At 60.9% G+C, this 22,736-nt stretch overlaps 2 protein-coding genes and 1 pseudogene across 3 annotated transcripts in view; 2 read left to right on the forward strand and 1 right to left on the reverse strand.

The window, feature by feature from the left end:
* Positions 1-22,736, forward strand: part of slc35f4 (solute carrier family 35 member F4) — a 196,731-nt gene that overhangs the window by 8,454 nt on the left and 165,541 nt on the right. The gene's annotated exons all lie outside the window — the stretch shown is intronic.
* On the forward strand, positions 1,782-12,068 carry LOC144989076 (uncharacterized). The gene is made up of 2 exons (XM_078941004.1): positions 1,782-1,911; positions 7,389-12,068. The coding sequence occupies exon 2, from the start codon at positions 7,405-7,407 to the stop codon at positions 11,782-11,784; it is 4,380 nt and encodes a 1,459-aa protein (XP_078797130.1). The 5' UTR covers positions 1,782-1,911; positions 7,389-7,404; the 3' UTR covers positions 11,785-12,068.
* On the reverse strand, positions 2,192-3,982 carry LOC144989079 (serine/threonine-protein kinase pim-3 pseudogene; annotated as a pseudogene). Its single transcript, XR_013653224.1, has one exon. The product of XR_013653224.1 is annotated as a serine/threonine-protein kinase pim-3 pseudogene (transcript).

Genomic DNA, 22,736 nt, shown 5'->3' on the forward strand with positions numbered 1-22,736 from the left:
CGGGAGACAGCGCTCGGAGCCTGTGTTTCGTTCCAACTCTGTACGGGGTCTCACGGACCCCGCGAGACAGCGCGCGGAGCCTGTGTTTCGTTCCACTTCTGTTCGGGGTCTAACGGACCGTGCAAACAGCGCGCGGAGCCTGTGTTTCGTTCCAATTCTGTACGGGGTCTCACGGACCCCGGGAGACAGTGGTCGGAGCCTGTGTTTCGTTCCAACTCTGTACGGGGTCTCACGGACCCCGCTAGACAGCGCGCGGAGCCTGTGTTTCGTTCCAACTCTGTACGGGGTCTCACGGACCCCGCGAGACAGCGCGCGGAGCCTGTGTTTCGTTCCATATCTGTACGGGGTCTCACGGACCCCGCGAGACAGCGCGAGGTGCCACTGTTTGGTTCCAATTCTGTACGGGGTCTCACGGACCACGCGAGACAGCGCGAGGTGCAACTGTTTGGTTCCAAATCGAGACGGGGTCGCTGGGACCGTGCGAGACAGCGCGAGGTGCCTGTGTTTCGCTCCAATTCTGTACGGGGTCTCACGGACCCCGGGAGACAGCGCTCGGAGCCTGTGTTTCGTTCCAACTCTGTACGGGGTCTCACGGACCCCGCGAGACAGCGCGCGGAGCCTGTGTTTCGTTCCAACTCTCTACGGGGTCTCACGGACCCCGGGAGACAGCGCTCGGAGCCTGTGTTTCGTTCCAACTCTGTACGGGGTCTCACGGACCCCGCGAGACAGCGCGCGGAGCCTGTGTTTCGTTCCAATTCTGTACGGGGTCTCACGGACCCCGCGAGACAGCGCTCGGAGCCACAGTTTGGTTCCAATTCTGTTCGGGGTCTCACGGACCGTGCAAGACAGCGCGCGGAGCCTGTGTTTCCTTCCAATTCTGTACGGGGTCTCACGGACCCCGGGAGACAGCGCTCGGAGCCTGTGTTTCGTTCCAACTCTGTACGGGGTCTCACGGACCCCGCGAGACAGCGCGCGGAGCCTGTGTTTCGTTCCAACTCTCTACGGGGTCTCACGGACCCCGCGAGACAGCGCGAGGTGCCACTGTTTGGTTCCAATTCTGTACGGGGTCTCACGGACCACGCGAGACAGCGCGAGGTGCCACTGTTTGGTTCCAAATCGAGACGGGGTCGCTGGGACCATGCGAGACAGCGCGAGGTGCCTGTGTTTCGCTCCAATTCTGTACGGGGTCTCACGGACCCCGCGAGACAGCGCGCGGAGCCTGTGTTTCGTTCCACTTCTGTTCGAGGTTTAACGGACCGTGCAAACAGCGCGCGGAGCCTGTGTTTCGTTCCAATTCTGTACGGGGTTTCACGGACCCCGCGAGACAGCGCGCGGAGCCTGTGTTTCGTTCCAATTCTGTTCGGGGTCTAACGGACCCCGCGAGACAGCGCGCGGACCCACTGTTTGGTTCCAGTCGGCGTTGGGTCTCACGGACCCCGCGAGACAGTGCGCGGAGCTATTGTTTAGTTTTAGTTAGTGTTGGGGTCGAACGGACCTACAAGAGAGCGTGTGGAACTATTTTTTTTTTTTAGTATACATTTTTAGCAGATTTTCACTGAGACTCTTTTTGTGAGAGATTAGGGTCCAAAGCTTCCTCTGATGGTCTGAGTCTCAGAACTCAGGTCAGTGTCCCTAAACTTGGGTCGGAGCCTCTTTGTAAGCCCCCTTGTATCTAACGCTACAACTAATTTTGTTTCTTTTGGTATTTGGTAAGAAAATACCATCGACTTCTGCTGACTTTTCCAACACACTCTTGTTTTGTTTTTGTTTTTCTTTTTGAGTAGAGCTGCATGAAGGTTCTTTGGACCGTTTCATTTCCACCCCACTCTGTTGGTGCTACGGCGAGCGGGAGGTCTGGGTCATCAAAGTAACGTCACAGCAGACAGCTCTGGCTGCCATTCCTTGTATATGGTAATCACTTCATTTAACCTGTGTATATGCTGACCAAAATCATGTAACCTTTGTGTGTGGTAATCACTTTATCTAACGTGTATATACTGACCATTATACGATTAAAAATGTACACACCAATGTATTTTTTTTTTAATTTTTCAATCTTTAAAAACCGAGATTGTGTGATGTATCCAATAATTAGAAAAATATCTCTTCAAATAGTCATGTTGGGACAAAACCCATGAGCAAAAAAGAAAGCGAATATGCAACGTTGAGGTTCCAGTTTGACTTTTATTCGAACAAGGCAAAAAAAAAAAACTGTACAGTAGGCATCAGGGAACAAGCTCTATTGAGTTATCATGGAACTGGCATCTATACAACATGAGCAGTTAGCCATTTTGTTCAACATCCTACATCCTACTCCGTTTTTGGGAGCTCTCCCTGACCCGGACGATGCGCTCCGCTCTGCGAGACCTCTGAGTGGCAACGAGCCTCGGTAAGTCCTGTCTCTGCGGCGATACTCCCCTGACGACTGGGAAGTCGGTCGAAGGACGGCAATCTCCTCCAGATTGATTCGAAGCCCTCGGAGCAGAGCGTCGCCATCGCCGGACGAAGCTGCTTTTCGTTTCCCACGGACGAGACGGACCCTCGACGGGTCGGCGTGTCGACATCGTGGGCTCGGGCCGCCAGAGCAGAGCCGGGCTCCGATTGCTGGAGATCCCCTCGCGTGGGCTTCGGGGCTCCAGCCGTGGCGTCGCCTTCGTGCGCCTCCGAGCCTCGCTTCAGCATCCAAGGGTGGGCCAGTATGTCTTTCAGCATCGGTCTCTCTTCGGGCGTCCTGCTCAAACACCATTTTATCAGGGCCACGCAGTCCTCAGAGAGGTCTTTTTCGAATCTAAGCTCGCCCAGTAGGAGCTCCCTGTCGTTTCCAAATGGTATGTCCCCGTGCACCATGTCGTACAAAAGAATCCCCAACGACCAAACCTCAGATGGAAGAGCTTTGTAGCATCCTTGTGTGAGCCGTTCGGGGGGCCCATATGCCGCAGTCCCGTGGAACATGTCGTACACTTTGTCGGGTTCAAGAAATTCGGCGGAGCCAAAGTCGATGAGTTTCAGCTCGAGCGTCGTCAGGTCCACCAGCAGGTTTTCGTCTTTTACGTCCATGTGCACAACACCGCGGCTGTGACAGTGGAGCAAGGCCTGGATGACCTGACCTAAAAATTCTCTGGCCGTGTCCTCGCGCAGACGCTTACTGATCGTGATGTATTCGTACAGATCTTGCGTGTTCTCTGGCTTCTCCGTGACTATCACCCAATTATACGGGGTCTTGTAAAAGTCCAGCATGCGGATGATCCCAGGAAACGGAGGGTCTTTGGAGACCATTTCCAAGGCGACAGCTTCGAATGGCTTACTGGTCCCATCAACCTCGCAGCATCTCGTACGCGAGAGCGGGATAATCTTCAGGGCCACGGAAATCCCGTCGCTTCGCCTCTTTCCCAGAAACACTTTGCCGAAGCCCCCCTTGCCCAGGCAAAAGCTGGTCTTCCAGTACTTTTCCATGGCAGAAGGATTGATTTTTCTTTTTCTCTCTCTCGAACTGTCGCGCTCTTCACGGAGCAACTTCCCTCCAGTCTTTGTTAAACTCGCGTAAGGTTACTATGACCTCTCTTGGTTTGCACGGAACAAGTTTTAAAGGGCCTGTGATCCAAATCTTCTGGTCTAGTTTCCGTTTCCGGTCCGCCGCACTCCCGTCAGACTTCAGCGAGGCAGAGTCAGACAGAGAGGGAGAAGGAGGACACTGGAAGAAAAAGAGGAAACGTTAGAAGGTGGGGCCTTCATTCTGAAGGAGGAGGAGGCTGATTGTAAGCCCCCCCACACCCGCTGCAGGGAAAGAGGGAGGGGCAAAGAGGACAGTGAGGTCCAACCACAGAGATTAAGACTCAGTGCAGCGTGGCAGATTTCTACCAAGGGCCCGTGCAAAGCCAGTTGTCACGCTGCAAAGAGCAACACAGAGGAGGGCAATCTTTCCTTTGCATACTCCCCTCTTTTTCCACTTTGCAGAATCTCACAAGGCTTCGTGTTGCTGAACCTGGATCGCACAGCTTAGAGCTCAGGACCACGTAAGTGAGTTCATACTTTAAATCCTAATTGATCAACGGTTGGCTTTTCTCTTTTTTTTTTTCTTTTACAAAACAGTCGCCCTTTTCGAGCACAGCTTATCGTACCTCGAAGAGTCTAAAGCTGCCTTTGTCCGGGGTGAATGAGGGTCACTGCTCCAGAGGCGTCTCTGTGTAACATTTCCAGCATGTGTCTCCAGTTGTAGTAGAACGCGGGCTTGTAGCTTCCCACGGAACCTTGAAAGTTGACAAGGAACCCTTGGTAGTCTCTCACCGATACCTCAGGCAGGCCCACGTCTGGTGCGAACTTCACGTTGAAGTAGTACACGGGGTCCGTGCGGGGGGTTTCGAGCCGGAGGCCCTGCGAACCGCACATCTGCGCGACCGCGGCGGACTGATTAAACAGCAGGCACAGGACGCAGCAGGAAGGCTGCGGCACGATGTTCGGCTCGCCGTCGCCCGAGCGCTGCACCTTATCTCGTTCCAGAACATATTGCTTGTAAGCCTCTGGGGACATCAGAGTCGTCAAGGGGCCCGTCCGCACGTTGACCAGCATTCCTTTGCAGGAGTTGCGATTAGCGCACCTAGGGAGCCCTCTGTCATTCAGCATCTCCGTGAGCAGGGCCCTGTCGTACGTGTTACGGGCCAGGGCTCGTCCCGGCACCGCGCGCTCCGCGAAAGATGCCATGAGCGGTTTCGGGTTCCTGGCCAGCAGCTCCAACACGGCCAGCACGGGGGTGCAGCGTGGGCACATGGGATTGGGGTCGCCGTTTGCCTCGCACGAGCATCTGCCCGGCCGAGGCTCGCACTCCGGGAAGAGGACGGCGAGGTCGGCAGACGACAGGTGTCTTCTCTCTGCCGCACGCTCCAAGACGCGAGCCTTGATCAGCTCCCTGCCGTCTGAGACTTTGCCTTCGTCCAAACATGGGGCGTCCGAGGGAGGCTCCGCAGCCCGTCGACCCGGATCCGCCGCTTCGCACCAGAGGGAGCGACGCGCGGATGGCTTCCCGCGAGGCACGGGTTTTGAGCACAGCGAGCAGGAGACGCCCTTCTCTCGGACCCCGTCCGAACAGCCCGGGCACATCCAGAGGCAACATGGTTTCTCGACGAGTCCTGCAAAACAGGCGCACGCGGAACAGATGAACCCGCGGAGGGACGGGCAGCTGCTGAAGTGAGGCTCCGTCAGGTACCAGTGTGGGTCATTCACGAAACAGGTCTCGCACACCCTGGCTTCGCAAGGACATCGGAGCTTGACGCCGGCTCTGCTCCTTTGCTTGCTGCCTTTGACCAAGGTCACCAGACACGACAGGCACTTTGCGCACCCCGACCGCTTGTCGACCCTCGCTCTGCCGACCTTGGACGCTCCGCCGACGTAGCTGATCGTGGAAACTCTCCTGTATAGATTCGTAGACTTGAGAGCGGCCTCCACCGAGGCCTTCTGACGCTTTCTTTTACACTCCATCAACAGTTCGACGGGTACCCTCCCTGCAAAGGCGTCGTGAGGGCCCTCTTGAGGAGCCTCCCCCCCTCCTCGCGACATCGTCGACGTAACACCCGTGGCCCCCTCCGCCGTCCGAGGAAGCTCAGTCCACGATGGAAGCGAAGCGGGAGCTGTGCTGCTCCCTGTACAGGGCCTTGGCGCTAGACCCCGTGCCGGTGATCGGCGGCGTGCTGTACGCCCCCGGAACTGAAGGCGTGAGCCTGAGGTCTCTCGGAGAGGGCACGACCAACTGCTCCCACCACAGGTTCAACTTTAGGCATGCAGTGGACGCGTTGCTGCGACATGGCACGAAAGAAGGGCCCTGCACTTGCGCGCAACGGCTTAGCGCGTCCGCGGAACAGCGCTACAGAGGGGGGGACGGCGCAGATGTTCCGAACCCCGAACGCCGCCGACGGGGCGCCACCAAACCGGGCGGGCAGGGCTCCTCCCGCGAAATCGCCAGAGCCCAGTCAGAAGTCCTGTGGGCGTACGAAATGGAGCCGGTGGCAGCGGCGTACAGGTGGCTGATGTGCAACCGGAGCGCGAGATACCCCAAATGCTGCGACTCTGTGTTGGTCTACCAGGTAGACCGTTCCAGGACCCTGCCTCCGGGACTGTACGTGTACAAATCACGCCCATCCCACTTCGGATGCACCGCAGAGAGACCCCTCTGTGTGGTGGACCAGTTTAATTTTCGTGTCCAGAGACGGGGACCGGCTTCGTTGGAGGAAGAGCAGCATTGCTTCGAGAGCGCGCTGCCCAAGGAGATAACCCTGGAGCTCTTCCCGGGCCGCGACAACTTCAGCGCCCTGTACGTGATAGGGCGCGCCATCACGGCACCCACGCCCGAATACGGAAACAGGCTTTTCGGAGAAGCCCTGGCGCTCGACCTGGTGTCTCCGGAGTCATGCGAGAAAGCCGTCGCCTGCAAGCACCACCTGATCGGCATGAGAACGGAGCAAGCCTGCGTGATAGACCTCCGCTGGAACTCATTCGACGTGATGAGCGCTTGCATGAAGGCGGTTCCGAAGATCAGGGGAATGCAGGCGGTGGTCTGGTCCAACCACGTGCCCGACCCTGTGAAGATCGAGTCCGATGTGCTGGCCTGGCTCTTCGGGTACGTCACCGTGCTGCCCGCGGCCGTCCGCAGCGTAGACTACAAAAACGAGACTCTCGGCGTGCGCTACATCATCATAGACGTGGATGGTTTTTCGGGGACTCTGCCCGAGCCACCCGAGGGTGAAGCCTCCTGCTTCGCGCACACGTACTTCGAGGGAGATGTCGGGCTCGCCGCGGCGGCCATCGGTGAGCTCCCAGAGGCCTCGAGCAGGATGGGCTCCCCGCGGGCAGGATCTCCCGCTTTCTGGTACGAGCTGCCGGCATCCCTGGGCACCCTGAAGCCCACGCCTTTCAGCAGCGGCTCCAGGTCTCGCCGTGTGTGTGAGCCGCAAGGCTTTCGGGACCAGTTCAGGACCTGGGCTCTCGGGAAGACGGACGGGGCTTGCTGCCTCGCCATAGCCGTGCAACACACCCTGTACTACCACGCGAGAGACAGAGAGTACAGACTGATGGTAACGCACACAGTGTTGGACGGCGACACCTCGCTGAACATTTACAAACTGTGACGCCGAGTCAAGATGACAGGGGGGCGCTCGTGATGCTTACATGGCGGGCGTCACGTGAGGGATATTAACAGACTTTTCAGACTTTTCTTCGAAGCGCGAAGCGATCCAGTGAAAAGGACGAGGCAAAGTTATAAAAACGCAGTGAAAAAAAAAAAACTAACCGCGTCTGTGACAAATCATAATCATTATCATCATCATCATCATCATCTGAGTCCTTTCCTCTGTCTCTCACCCCTGCCCAACCATTCCTCTGTGTTATGTTTTTTTTGTCAGTTGCGCAGCTGAGCCCATGGATCCAAAGGACGGCGTCTCCAAGTGGCTGGTGGCAGCCGCAGCACTGCACGCAGGTGCTCTGGAACTCCACGTCGACCGAGACTGCTTCGACTGCGTCGAAGAGGCCATCTGTTACCTCTGCAATCGGGCTACGTGGGAGATTCCACCGGGGGAGCGGGACCGCCTCGCAGCAGAGCGCAGAGATTACTTCTACCACCCGCAAGACCTAAGGGGCTCGATCGGACTAAGTTCGTTTTTCGTCTCAGGCCAGTGCAAATATTGTCAGCTGTGCAGAGGGGTGAAAATACGTTTCGAACCATCGTTGTGTCGCCACGTGCTGGAGGTGGAAGATCGCTGCGATAACCGCGCACCGCAAGAAGTGGGGCTGAACCTGCGGCGGTTGGAACACTTGGCCACCCTCCACACTCCGTACTTCGTAATGCTCTTCGTCAGCCTGGCCAAAAGGAGGCGCTACACGTTTTACAGATCCCCCGGCGAGTTGAGGGACGTCGCCAGGCACCTACTTCTAGCGCTAGGTCCCGACGCATCCCGGCGCTCGCCTCACGACCCAGAAGAGGAGCTTCACCTTCATGCCAGCATCCTCAAGCTCTGGTGGAGATATCAGGACAAGCAGAGCACCAGGCTAGGCGTTTCGATTCCCTACTACTTCAACCTGGGCTCGGAGCTGGAGAGCTGGTCGTGGACCCCGTCGACCGACCGCTTCGAGCTGAGGATGCCCGAACCCCTCTACGGCTTCGTGAGGAACCATTGCCTGTTTCACGAGCTGAGGGCCGCGCCCGGACCCGAAATGACGAGCCAAAGGACACAGAGTAAGCCGCTGGTGAGGGTGCGCGAGGTGCGCACCTCGCTCCACGGGGACGTCTCCGTCGTCCTGAGTGTGTTGGTTTCCAACAAACACCTGGAGCAAACCTTGCACGAAGCCGCGAGGGCTTACGAGAACCAATGCAGAGCGAGGCGGAGGGTCAGGCTGAAAGACGAAGGACAGGTCTTTTCACCGGGGGTCGGGCAGCACTACCCTCAGCTCGATTGCATCGCGCTGGAGCAAGCGGGAGGAGCGCCGTCGACTGTCATGCACGTGGTGACAACGTCGGGGGTCGGGTGGCTGCCGCTCCACAGCTGGCTGAGGGAGACCCGAGGAAAGCAGGTCCGCGACGTCGTGGTCCGCAGAGCGCTGGTCTGCGTGTTGGACTCCCTGAGAGACCTCCGCTCCACCGATCGCCATCCTTGCAGAGTTCTGTACCAGAACGCAAAGGATGACGACTCTCACAGCCGCACCTCCAAGCTCTCATGCGCCTTCGTCATCCACCGACACACAGGGGAGACAATGTCGCTGCTCCCCTTAGTTTCCATGCCCGGGCTTTACAGGGCCTCTGCGCTGACCGACGACGAAGACAGTTTTCGTGCCGCGTGCTCCAACTTGGCGCTGAGCGTGCTGCGCGCCGGAGCGCTCCCGGACGATGGCTCGACAACGGAGGCCGCCATCTCTGAGTTTTGCAGGACGGGCATGGCGGACGCTCACCTCTGGTCCACGGTGCTGGATTGCCTCGGGAGACCGCCGCGGTCCGAAGAGACGGGGCGCTGGCCGCGGGCCACGTGGCTGGGGCCCGGGTCCAGGGATCGCAGCTCTTTGAGAGAGCGGTTCGACTGGTTGACGCGGTGCGACGGGGCCGCAGCGGCGCCCGGGCTCGCCTGCATGATAGAGGTCCTGAAGGAGGACGAGTTGTCCTCGCTGGGGCCAGCGAGGAGGACACTGGAGCGCTGTAAGACCCTGGCGGAAATTCTGTCTTGCCAGGCTTCGGGACGCGCCCGTGCCACCAGTCCAGCCCGAACCAAGACCGGCAGGAGGAAGCGCAAGAGTAACACGCTGAGCAATCCGCACGTCACAAAAAGCATGACGATGGATCCCTGTCAGCCGCTTTTTCCAGAGGCATCCCAGTCCGCGAGCCAGCGGACGCTGGAAGAATGCTGCGGCCTGGAGCACATTATGAAGATGAGCAGCGATCTGACAAGGGAACTGGCTCTCTCTCGCGGGTCGTCGAGCGAACCTTCGAGCAAGCCGCGGACCGTGACCTACCTAGACGCGGACGTGAACCCCCTGAACGAGGACCTCTTCTCTGCGGAATGGGAGAGATTGGATCGCCGCGCACCCAGAGGCTGCCACAGTTCGCCCAGTGCCAAGGTCGAAAAGCGGGACGCCCTCGCCGAGCTGCAGGACTTCGGACTTTGCGACGAGGACGAGGCGAGCTCCCTTCGCTCGACCGGCTCCCTCCACACGGCAGGCTCCCTCCACACGGCAGGCTCCCTGGACTGCATTGTGACAGACAACACTACGAATCTCTTCTTCGCCAGAACTGACATCGACAATTTCCAGAGCAGCGACATGGTGTACAGAGTCTTACAAGAGTCCTTTTACCCCGAGCAGAGCACGAGTGCGGACACGACTCTAACCCTTCTTCGCCTAAAATCGGAGGACCCCTTGCCAGAGACGACCCGGTGCGACGGAGAAGAGGCGCTCGTCGCTTCGGGAGGACTCAACCCCTCGGGAAGCGCAGATAGGCAGTCGCTTCAGGGCCCCATCCGAATGGAGGACAGTCGCGGCGAGGAGGACAGTCTCAGCTCGGCCAAACGCGAGCGGGTGCAGAAGGCTAATTGCATGAGATGGAGGTCCAGAGGGCTCTCGCGGCGGGAGAGGCAACTGTCAGACTGCGCCCGCTTTCACCCCGTCACTTACCTGGTTTCGAGGGACATAACCGATTTGATCAGCAACCTCACCGTGAAACGTCACTCAGAGGAGGACTGCGTCAGCAGGCCGTGCCACGGACTCAACAAGCCGGAGCGATGGGACGCGTGGGGCCCGGGCGCAAAGGACAAGCAAATGCAGCGGGGGCCAGCTGTATTGGACCTGGTACACGGATCAATCACTTGCCAAAGGTTTCTGTGGAGGATGGGCAGAGAGTACTCGCACAGGGACGGGGATATGACGAGACGGGGGCACGCCCGGTGCACGAAGCTCTCATGGCCCACAGGGTTTGCCTACGTGCCGGCGGTGGAGCGCACCGTGCTCAACTGCGAGCTCTCGGAGCAGTGGTACTTCACCGTGGACCTCTCCGCTCCGCCGGACCGGGGTTTCAGGCTCACGGAGATTCTCGTGGACAGTTTGCCGAGCTTGTGCAAGGAGGACACGCCACATCTCCTTCGAGTGCTCGGGAAAAAGACCAACTACCTGGGTGCCGTGTGCACCGTCCAGGACGTCCAGGGCTTGATCATACACAGGATTCACATGGCCTACGAGTCTCTGGTGAATCTGCTGGACATGCACACGCGCCTGCAAGTCCACTCCTTTGCTGCACGCACCTTCGCCCTACACTGCGTGACCAAAGACACGGAGGAAATGGCGCTTGGGGTGTTTGTGGGCGAGAGCCCCGGGTCTGTGAACCTCGGGTGCTCTAAGGGGTCGCTCGTGTCGTGGTTCTACGACGACAAGGTACTGCTGGCCTACCACGTGCTACAGTGCCTCCTCAGAGTTCAGATCCTTTCCCTGAGGGTTCTCGGCTTCACCATGAAGCGCATACAGCCGGCTCGCATTTGGAGGGTCAAGACGGGATTTAGGGTCGACCTGCTGGCGTGCCTTGTCGACACGCTGTACGTCTGGGACGGGAACGGGCCCGCATGGGGCGCCTTGGAAGGTCTGGCCGCCGTGTGGGAAACCCTCTCCCAGCTAAACCTGCGACAATACGTGCCCGACGCGGCAGCTGACAAGCTGAAGCGGGCGTACATCGCCGTTTTCGGAGCGTGCCCGCACTCCGCCTACGGCTCTCCGATGTGCTCAAAGGGCGGCCGCAGTAAGGAGCGCAGCTGCGTGTCGTGGCTCCAGGCCGGGGATATGAGAAACTACTTCAGAGAGTGGACTTTGCCCGAGGACGAGGAGCTCATCCACCAAGTGTACGGGCTGTGCGGCTTTTCCGAAAGAGCCACGGGACCGCGAAGCCCGCTGGAGGACGTGCTGGGTAGAGACGGACGATACGAAATGCTTTCTCTGCCCACGGAACAAGGCTTCGAGGTGCAACCCTACGGCCCGTTTGTCGTACGGATACAAAATCAAGTCATCAAGTGGAATCGGGTGATTGTGGTCGAGCCCGCTGTCGCCGGGCCCGTGACCCTCGCTCAGCTCAACCCGTTGGAGAGGTACGACCTGGTCACCAGAGCGCTCGCCGCCGCCTTTGCCAATCAGAACGAAGAACTCGACGGGGAAGGAGTGGCTGGAGACGGGTGGACCTCGAGAGGGTCTGAGCACACGCACGGTGACGGGGCGGGGGAAAGCTCTCTAGGGCTCCCTCAGCGGGAAGAGGACACTCAAAGCAGCATGTACTATTAGGTTTCATCCACTTCAATTTGCTTCAATTTGTAGCGCACGCACCGTCTCTCACTCGGCAACGGGGCAGTGTACCGAATGTTCCTTCTGACTGTGTAGTGACCCGTGTCGCTTCTACCGAGAGCAGTCGCCATGTACCATTTTTGCAGTTTACTTTATCTCGCATGAAGCAAAGAAACTCACCCTCTGACTGCATTGCGGTTGTGTTCATGTACTTGTGTTCATGTACAGTATTTCCAGTGTATTCCTTTTTCACAAAATAAAGAATTCAGTCGTGCACCACAGAATTTGGTATGTCTTTGATTTTTATTTCCATCACCTCATCGAAACAACAAGGAAAAATAAAAAAAACATCTGACAGAAAACAGCATAGCTCAGCATCGTAACACTTTGGGTTTCAAGGGCTCGTAATGGTTTCGGGTCCACACGATGTGAGCGCAAGCCCTATCGTAGATCGGGTACGACGTCTCCGTGAGGAGTCCCAAGCGTTTGCCGTGAGCTTCTAGCATGTATTTTACCTCCTGTACACTGAGCCACCTCTTCTCCTCAGACAAGAGTCGCTTCAGCTCAGAGACGTTTTTGGGTCCGTTGACTGTCAGGTACGTCTCTCTGACGTCTGCCCTTTCCGCGTTGAGAAACACAAACTCGGCCGTCCTCGTCACCAGGGACGCGCGGGTTTCCCCTCTGGCCGTGTCATTGAACAGGAGCTGGGCTACGCTGTGGAATCCGCAGTAACCGTCCGAAGGAACCTCGATCACATCGAGGTCGTGTAGCCTCGCGTAGGCGCGGAGCGAGCCCGCTCTGTGATTCGGTCCACTCTCGAACAGAAGTTCGATTGGAGTCGTGTGCGGCGGCAGGCCCCTCAGCTGCCACGATGATCCGTCGCATTCCAGAAAGCCCTGCACCCACGAGTTCCCGTGATGGCTGTTGCAAATGTGAAAGAAGGTCCCCTGCGAGCAGACCGTGACGTTGCGCCCGAACAAACCTGCCGCTATGGAGACGACGGGCAGAAACTGTTCCGGCGCTGCGTACAAGTCGCCGCACAGGGCCTTTATGTCTTTGCAGGGCCCTAGGCCTGGGGTAGAATTTCTATCGATGATTTTCGAGGCCAAGTGTACAACAACCGCGAGGGCTTCCACCGTCAGGGCAGCCGAGTCCGACTCTCGGCGTCCGTACGCGCCGACGAACATCAGCCAGAGCGCTTCCGCCAGGGTTTTGCACGGGCGCGACGCCGAGCTGCATACGGCAGGTTCTGAGCTCGGCACGGCGTCCCTGCGCGTCTTGGCGAAAGTCGTATTCCACACGTTCGTCAGGCAAGGCTTTCTCAGACTCGGAACCGAGCTCACCCCAACAAAGCCCGGCCATTCGTTCGCGTCCGCGGTTTCGCTGGGAAAAACCTTTTGGTGCGCAAAGCCGAGACTATCTGGAGAGTCCACCACCAGCAGCGTTTCCAGCGTCGACCGAGGGCAGTCACGCTGCGCGAGTGCCGCGCTCGGAACGTCTTGATCTCCGGAGGCGACCGGGGGGTCTCGAGGGGCGCTCTCAGAGCAGGTCGCTACTCGTTCCGTCCCGTCTGCAGTGCCTGGATGGCGAGCGGTCGAATCGACGTACTGGTTCCCTGGTTCCACCTCGTTTTCCCAGCAATCTGGGTCGCTCTGAACAGACATGCTCTCCAGGTCGCGCGTCGCGCAACTGAGGATAGAACCCCAGTCGTCGTCGCTCTCGCTCAGAGACAGGAGGCAGCCGTGCCAGGGGTCTGAGGCTCGAGCGTCGAGGCTCGCTGGAGGAGCCGCGACGGGCCGCTCGTCGCCGCGATCTAAGGCGCCTCTCAGACTGCTGCGAATCCCATGGGCAATGTCGCCCAGGTAGGCGTAAGGCGGGTCGTCCGGAGACGACTCCGCGTTGCCTAGGCGGGCAGCGAACCACGAGTCGCGTGCCTCGATCGTGCTCTTCACCGTACAGGGAACGACGTTTAGGGCCATGAAGAAAGGCAGCTGAGCCGTGAGCTCGGGCACGTACAGCTGTGCCGCGCGCAGCACGGTTCGAGCATCGAGCAATCCCTCAAACACGATCAGCATGGCTCTCACGATGCTGCGGTCGTTGTACCCGCGGACAGAGTAGCGGCAAGACGGGTCTGGGCCGACGTCGTCCTCTCCCCAGTCTCCTGTCGTGGCGCGTCGGTCGATCTTCAGTTCCATGGCCGCACGCAAGTGCCTGTCTGCGTCCGTTCCTCCCGGGTTGCGAGCCAGAACCTCGAGAGCGCTGGGACGAGAGTGCAGAGCGTTACCGTACACCAGCACGTACCACGCCGCAAAGTACAACAGACCCGCCACGGTGACTCTCACCGCGGACCGGCCGTCCGCCTCTACTCCTCGCCGGCCCCGCTCTACTCCTCCAAGGTGACGAGGCGCAGAGAGTCTCAACCCGCTGGCCGCGAACGATAGCGCCAGGGTGGAATTCACAAGCGAGTCGGGTAAGCTTTCCCCTTCGGCCGCGAAGCACGGCAAAACGCCTCTCGCCAAAGCCTCTTGCATCGCCTCCTTTTCGCTCTCACTCGTCAACCCTGCGCGCGTCAAGAGGTCCAGGGGGCCCTCGAAATAACGTTCGTAATGCTCGCGCTCCACAGCGACCCACCCTCCAGAGGCGGTGGGCAGAGGCGAGTCTGGTCGCACGAGGTCCTTCACCCGTCGCCATCCTCGCGCCAACGTTTCTAGCGCGTAAGCGGGACTCGGAGACGCGGGCAGAGCCAGGGCCTTGAACAGCTTGTGGCAGGACCTTGTGGGGTTGACAAACACAGGCCAGAACAAGCTGGCGTCAGCCCTGAGCGAGCTGGGTCGAGGCACTTTTAGGCTCAGACGGTCGAGAGCGCACGGCGACACTTTGGGAAAGTGAAGCGCTATGGCGGCCGCTATCGCTTCAGGATCCTGAGCCCGGGCCTCGGTGTGACTGGGGATCTCCGCCAGGGCGACCGGGGTCCCGGAACCCGAGCGACGGAATGTCCTCGGCGCAGGGAGCTCGTACAGCACTTCTCCGGCGGGGGGGACCCGCATGTCCCGCTCCTCGAGGCGATCCCTCGGGTCGAGCCCAGGAGAGACGAAGCCAGTGTTCAGCGCTGCCGTCTCAAACAGTCTGGGGTCCGGCGACACGCTCGTCGTCAGGATGCCTTCTCCCCGGGCGTCCTGATCGTCGAGGAGCATGGGGAGATGATCGTTTGCGTACAGCACCACGATCTTTTCCAAATCCAGCGAGCCGTTTCGCTCGTAGGTTTGAAACGCGACGCAGTGCGCGGCCACCGAAAAAGCCCAAGCGTACATCGCAGCAGCCCCTCCGTGCTGGCGCGTCTCGCAGGCCGGCAAATCCTCTTCTCCTTCCCCGTTCCCTCCTTCTTCTCCTCGTCTGGGGATTTCTCCTTCTCCTCCACCCCCATCTTCTGATTCTGCAAAGTTTTCCGATACGCAGCAGGCGCCCGAAAGGTCCGTCGCAGGGAACGCGGCTTGCTTCTCGAGCGGAAGGAGGGAATGAACGACCCAGCACAGTTGAATCACGGCCTCGTTGCGGACCAGCCAGTCGCGTTCCCGAGAAGCCTCGACCGCAGCGCACTCCATGAGAAATGCGCAATGGGTAAAAATCACCCGACGGCACTCGGAGCACGACAGCTCCAGCATGGAGCTTTCGCAGCGCCGCACCGCCTGCACAGCGGACCAAGGGGTGTATCCGCAGAGCCTCATCTCCCTCACAATGGCCCGAGCCACGACGCCAAGGTCCTTCGCCTCCCCCGGCTTGCAACAAGGACAAGTCGGGTGGCCCACGAACCTCATCTCACTGTCTGGCGAGCGCGGGACCTCGCGAGCGTCGTAGAACTCCTGAGCCCAGCCCGGTTTCAGTTCGTTGCAGGTGCCACAGTTCCGTTTGCGCATAACGAGCCAGTCAGATCTCAAGATCTTGTGAAGAACCGGCGCGAAAGCCACATCGACGAAAAAGGGCCCGAACATCTCGATCCCGACGGTTGCGTGTTCACCCCGCCTGAGCCACTTGCTGGCGAGGTGCAGCAGGCCATCGTCATTTTTCTGCTCGAGCACAAATCGTTTCAGGTCGGGCAGGTGAGAGCAGACGTGAGCTGCGCTTCGCAACCGGCCGAGTGCCGCCGCACACTGGTCCACCTCTGACAGCCAGGTTCCGTATTCCGCCGCGTCTCTCAGGTGGACGCTGCCACGGATCGAGGCGAGGCAGTTCCGCACCGTGTAGTAATGCGCGGTCTCGTCCCCGTCCTCCGGGTCGATGCCGCGACCGTACCTTGTCTCGTGCGACAGCACGTAGGGGACCATTCGGCCGGACGAAGCCTCCTCGAAGGTGACCGGCCTGACCGAAATGGATGCCGAGACCCCATCAGATTCCTGGTGCACTGGCTTGTACACCAGGGCCCTGCGCAGGGAGCGCGCGGAGGAGCAATGCGGACAGGGGTCATTCCGGCCGTCAGGTTCAGCGTCGACACCGCCGACCGTCAAGTAATCGCAGTCGACGTCCATGGTAAGGGGGGTGGTCGAGTTGGGCCCGCTGCCGGCCGCGTTAAGTATCTTACCGTGTCCCGTCCCACCCCCATAGGCACACCTTCAGAACGCGAAGAAGGAGCCGGCGGCCTCAAGCCGGCGCCTCGATGCTTGGGCCTCCGTGAGCTCACCGCGTGCCTTGCTCAGGCTGAGCTCCAGAGAGCCTTCGTTCCTCACGACCTTTCTCAACTGAGAGATCAGTAGGGATCTCTCGTAAAGCAGGCTCTTGACGGAGATGTCGCCGATTCCGATTAGGCTCTCGAGAACCGCCAGGTCGCTCCTGATGTCAAAGTAGGCGTCGTTCAAGTGAAAATCCCAGCTCCACATGCCGGAGCCTGCCTCGTCGAGAAGATCGCGCACGTCTTCCACGTGCCCTACGAGGACCCTGTCCCGACCTTCTGAGCTTCGAGGTCTGGCTCGGGAAAGTTCGACGTCCAGCATCCTGAGCGTCCGGGCGCAATCGTCCCCGACGCGCCTGGGCACCAGCAAAGACGCCTTGACAAGCAAGCGACCCACGTACGCTCTTGCCTCGCTCCACGGCTCGCCGTGGCTCACCCCGGGTCTGTCCCGCACGATTTCCACAAATTCCAGCGGCGTAACATCCCTGGAAATCTTTGCGCACATCCCCCTCCACACCTCCATGTATCTCACGTACAGGTCGGTGTAGCGCTCCAGGATCATCCGCAGCGCCTCGCCGTCCGTGTAGCAGGAGTTCAGCGCTTCGCACACGGTCGCCGCCGCCGACGCAGACTCTCGACAGGACTCTCCCTGCCCGGACTCCCCACGCGTGCGATCGTGAGTCCTCCTCGCGGAAAGGCGGACCATTTCTCGGACCAGGTTGTTACGGCCCAGAGCAGCTTGAACCATGAAGTGCAGGCGTTCGTCGCCCGTGTCGACCCTCAGCTCGGGATACCTCTCCAGCACGGTTCTAAAGCCCAACATGAGCTCGGACACCGTTTTCGTGTAGCAGCCCAAGGTCCGTCTGTAGCTCTCGGCAGCGGACTTGCAGTGGGCGTCGTAGGCTTCGCACTTGAGGCACCGGGCAGGCCCTTGTGGTGGATCTCCCGGTCCGAGGCCTCCGTCGCTCAGAGAGTCTTCGCGCCGGCGTCTTTCCCGTCTCACGGGTACCCAGGAAATGCTGTACTCGCGTTTGTCCGCGGGTTCGCCCTCAGGTTCGCCTTCGCTGCCTTGAGAGTGCACAGACATGCTCTCTTCGCTTTCGCTGCGCCTCAGGTTCACTAAGGACCTCTCGGATGGAGAGTCCAGATCGAGCGACTCGCCTTCTGTGTACATTTCTACGTCGTCTTGTGGGAACCTTCCGGCTCTGCGCTCGCCGCGCTCCCCTCCGCTCGTCTCACGCTCCCTGCGTTCCACGCTCTCCCTCCGAGCCCTTTCCTCATACCTCCGAAACGCAGACTCCACAGCCTGGACCAGCGTTGCCTGCTGCGATCCGCTGGCATGTCCGGCGGCCCGGCTCCACGCGGAGCAGAAAGTCGCGGTCATGTCCATGGGGTAGAAGCCTTCGGGAGCAGCTCCCTCGAAGCCCGTTTGCCTCCGAAACGTTTGGGAGGGGGCCGTTCGGGGCCAATCGTCCGCATGTGTGATAAGTACATCTGCTACATCTACGCGTGCCTCTGCGCCGGCAAAGCGGAACTCTCGGACGACGAGCTGGCCTACCTGTTCGGGACACGGGGTCGAAACCTGCGAGCCCGCCTTCATCCGCAGTGGCTCGAAGGCTACCGTTTGAGGTGCCGCCACGCATACGAGCAGGAACGTCGGCGGCGCCTGCGCCAGAGCCCCCTGAGCTCCTCGTCGACGCTTTATGCGACGCGGCTGGGTGACGGTGCGCTGATCACCGCCGACGAGGATGGAAGACTGCTGAGCATCCAGCGATTCGCGGAGCCCCGTCCTCCCAGGAGGCTGCGGCCCGCAGACAGCGCATTCGCCGTGTTCAGGGAGACCCTGTCTGTGTTCTCGGACGTGGCCTTCAGGGCGCTCGCAGGCGGTGGGGCCGAGCCCGCTTTGGTGATCTCGAAGCGCTCAGAGATCGAATCGGGCGGCTCTTCCCACTGGTGGCCAGAAACGAGCGTGGGCTACGAGGTCGAGGAGAGGGACGTGAGCGGAGCCGAGGTCGTCCCGGGTATCATCTACGCTTCAGATGGCCTGTCGCTCTACCAGGTGGTGTCTTCTTGGAAGGCTCGCGTTTGCCTCGTCTTCTCGCCCGACTGCCGCGAGGAGGTTGTCCGCACGCTCTGCGCCCTTGCCTTGGGCGACTGCGGGCTGGGGACGCGGTTCGCCCTGCGGTGCGTGCTACCCGGAGAAGGCGACCGCGCGTTCGACCTGAGGGAACTGGAGCCTAAAGATCCTTGGTTCCCGGGGCCCGCGCTAGGCCCCGGCGCCAGCGGGAGGCAGGGATTTCTACGGGAACTGGACGGAACGGCGGAAAGTCGCCACGGCGCATTCTCCGGCCTTGCGGCTCTGAGGGAGGTGATCTCCACGCCACTGGCGTTCTCGGTGCTCGCCGAGAACGACCACGTCGCCGTGCTGAGGCACCTTCTCAGGGATGCTCTGGTGATCGTGCCCAAGTCGAGTCCGAACGCCAGAAGGGGCACGGGCCGCCAGGACACTGCAGGTGTGAGCAGAGGCGGGAAGACGACAGCACGGGAAACCCGGGAGGCCGAAAGCAAAAGCGAGAGCAGATTTAGGACGAGGACAGCTGCGGAAGGCCCGAGCGGACGGCTCACCGAATGGTTTCCCAGCGGGCACTCTGTGCTGGAGATCGAGACAGGCGCGCCAGGGGCGCCCCGCCTGCTGATATCCTCGCCGAAGGTCGTCCGAGGGAACTCTAGATCACCTTCTGCAAGCAGGACGCCCACGTTGCGTGTCTACAGGACCCCTCGGTACAGCGGTGTCATGCCGCAGGGCTTCAGGTCAGAGGCGTACCTCTTCGATCGGGCCGTGTGTCTGATCCCCGGGGGCATGGACGTGATCGCTCCTCCTCAGCTCGACGGCGCGAGCTGCGCGGCAGTGCTGTACGCGCTGGAAGTCTTCGCGAGGCTGGCAGGCCCAGACGTACCGACGAGCCTATGGTTCTCGGGGCCCTTGGAGTGGACAGAGGCGCGGGCACTGGTCCTTTCTTACCTACGCATGGAAAACGCGGGCTTCGAACGAGGTTCCAGGGAAAGCAGCATTCGCTTCGAGGCGAGCGACTGCTCCATTCTGTCGAAGCTCAGGCAGATCGTGTCAGAGCACGTACCTGGCACCTGTCCTCGCCTAGCGAGTCTTGGGCCGTCCGAGTCGCCCGAGCGCCCGATGCACGAGGATTTGGAGGGGGACCTGGCTCTGCTGCGGGGCACCCCGAGCAGGGCGCCGCTCTCGGACGCCAGGGGCATCAAAGAGGCAGATCCGCCGGCCCGCGTGGATTCTCCGTCGATCTGCGAGAGGACCACGGGCCACATCGTCCTTTTCGGGAGGGGGCTCGGGCCGAGCTCTCGTTTCAAGTGGGTCACGATAGGCATACGCACGCTGGGGCCCGCCGACTTGAACATACTGAGGGTCTGCGGGGTGTTTCACTCGAGACGCGGCCGTCACAGGGCCCTCCTGAAGATTCCCGACACGCAGGGCGTGCGCCCGGGCTCCCGCGCATCAGGTGGCGCCCGTTGCACGAGGCTCACCGAGGACTTGCGCGAGATCGCCGCCTCCTCGACTATCCCGCCGCCCGACTGCTACTTTCAGCTGAATTACGCCCCGGAGACAGGGAGGGAACGTATCTGGAGCCGCTCCGGCCACGAACTGGAGCGCTTCCCGGTCACAGCAGACGCCGCGTCCAGCCTGGAACGGGCCGTGCGCAGCGATCAGGCCAGGGGTTACGAGGAGCGCAGGCTGTCGCGCATTTTCAGATCTTCCCGCCGGACGGCCGGGCGTTGCGAGCTGGAGCTGGCCGTAGACGAGCCTTTCGCTCGAGGCCCGTGTGGAGGAGAGCCCCCACACACGCGTTCGTGGCTCAGGTCGCCGGCGGCGGACCGACAGTGCCACAGCGCCATCGGGGACGGAGAGTTCTTCCCCACGGTCGAGGTGGCGAGGGCCGAGAAGGAGTCGAGCGGGAGCGTCTCGGAGGACGCCCTCTCCCATCCCCTGCGTGAATACAACCTGAACCTGGCGGCGAACGCGCGCCCTAAGCGCTTCGCGCTGGACAGGGCCGACAGGTGCCCCGGAGAGTGCGGCTCTGCGTACGAAGCCTGCCTGGATGAGGCTGTGATGCTGGGCCACTGCGCGAGAGTCCTGGCGACGAGGGGGGCAGAGAAGGACTTTGACGTGAGCGCCTGCCTGACTCGCTTCTACAGAGCCGTGCACCCTTGCGTGCCAGAGATGAGCCGGGGTGACGTGATGCTCGACTACGAGTTCGTCCTGCACGGACGGGGCCTTCTGCCCCCGGCGCACGCTCTCCTGGGCCACCTGGCCGAGAGCTGCAGACTGACCTGCCACCCGGCCTGCAAGCTGTTCACGCTGAGCAGGCACAGGGGTGCGTCTGCCTGGACCAGGGGAACGGACGCAGAGGTCCGCCACTCGCGCAGCCTCAGGGTCAACACAATCGGAGCCTTCCTCTGCTCCCGGGACCACAGGCTGGCTCCGCTCCTGGCCAGGTGCTGCGAGCCCAGACCCCTGAGCGCTTCCGAGCTCTGCCCCGGGAGCGAGCTGCTGCCTCGGGGGGATGAGGAAGACCTCCTCCTGAGGGCGTACTCTGAGACGCTGGGACCCGCGCTGGTGTTCGAGAGGGTCGAGACCTTCCCGGGCAGAGTTTCGACGAGCCTGGGGGACTGGAGCTTTCTTAGGCTGGCGAGCGAAGGGGCCTCGAGACCCGAGTCGACGGCGTCCGCCAGACGCCCCGGCATGTCCGTGATAGACGGGCACACGGTGGCGTTCGCTTCTGAGTCTCCCCTGTTCTACCTGAGGGGCAAAGGCCCATTGGTTCAGAGGCTGGAGTCCGTGGCTGTGGTCGCGGAGAACTGTTCGCTGTTCCGGACCGACGCGCTGACGAACGAAGACCCCGCGTGGCCTGCTCCCGAGCCGCTCGAGGCCAGGGCACGCATCAAGTGCCTGGACAAAGCGTCCGCCATCGACAAGATGTTCATGCGTCGGGGGCGCAGGGATCCGTTGGAGGGCTACGCCACGAGCGAGAGCTCCTGGGAAAGACTGAAGGACGCTCTGTGGACTTTTGCCAAAGTCCCGGCCGAGACCTCGCGCCCGAGCGACTGGGAGCGAGACTACCCGGTGTCCCGGAGCTCCAGGTCCGCGGGCCCGGAGGGCGCAGGGGTCGAGATCGTCAGATGGCTCTGCGGGGCTCCGCCGGAGGAGTTCACGCACCACGGCCGCCCCGGCGAGGGCCTCGGGCGTGTGGAGATGGCAGACGGGCACGCCAGGGCCCTGAACCCAAGAGAGTGGAGAGGGTTCGACGTGCTGCGATCGCGCGTTTTGACGTGCCCCTCGGAAAGAAGGTGGACCAGAGGCCTCTGCGTCGTCACGAATAGAGGCACCAGTCGGTTTCAGCGCGAATCTCGCATGCCCATCTCCAGCCTGATCGAAATAGCGGAGCCCGGAAGGTGGTACGCGAAGCCGGTTCCCGAGGACGACGGCCGCGAGCCGGAGGCCGACGGCGAAGAGGAGCTCGAGAGCTGGAGCTTTCGGGCCGAGGTGAGCTCGGCCGGAGAGTTCGCCGACTCGCTCGCGAGAGCCATGCTCTCGGGGAACACTCACGCAGAGCTGGAGATCAGATGCTCGAGACGCGGTCTGTACGGTTACCTGCAGCGCGCGGTGGCTTGGTTCGCGGGAGCCACGGGCCCCTTCAGGAGTCGCGCCGTAACTGTGTACACCCCGGAGGCAGACTCGCAGACTTTCGCCTGTCGCTGGACCCACGCGCTGCCGAGGGACTTGGACGTGCTGAGGAGCAGAAGGACGGGGTACCTGGTGTCACGTCCGGACGGCCCGCGGGAGGACGATGCTATCGCGCTTCTGGTCGAAAGGTCCAAAGGGGTCATACCGGTGAGACACTCTGGCAACTTGGTGCTGCATTCCGAGCCCAGGACCCTAAGGGCCGCAGCGATACGGGGCGATCCCGGCCTGCACGTGCTCGTCAGCGCACCCGAGGACGCCGAACCATCGGAGGAGCAGCAGGAGACTCTGCGAATGCGCAACAAAGATTCGCTCATGGCCTTCTGCGAAATGAACGGAGTGCCTGGGGGGATACGAGGCCCCGAGACCTGGAAGGACCCCTCGCCGTGGTCAAAGAGACAGCCAGGATCGTTTTGCTCAAAGGTGGCCGAGCTGAAGTTCAGGTGGGAGTCGGGAACCGAAGCGCCGCTTGAAGCGCCAGCTCGAGGACCTTGCGAATGGCTTCCCCGTCTACGTTCG

This window comes from Oryzias latipes, chromosome 22, assembly GCF_053564925.1.
Source record: "Oryzias latipes strain Hd-rR chromosome 22, Olatipes_Hd-rR_3.1".
NCBI lineage: Eukaryota > Metazoa > Chordata > Actinopteri > Beloniformes > Adrianichthyidae > Oryzias > Oryzias latipes.

Bases quoted from the DNA above. Each gene is read 5' to 3' on its own strand.
- LOC144989076 (XM_078941004.1), top strand. From the start codon at position 7,405: ATGGATCCAAAGGACGGCGTCTCCAAGTGGCTGGTGGCAGCCGCAGCA.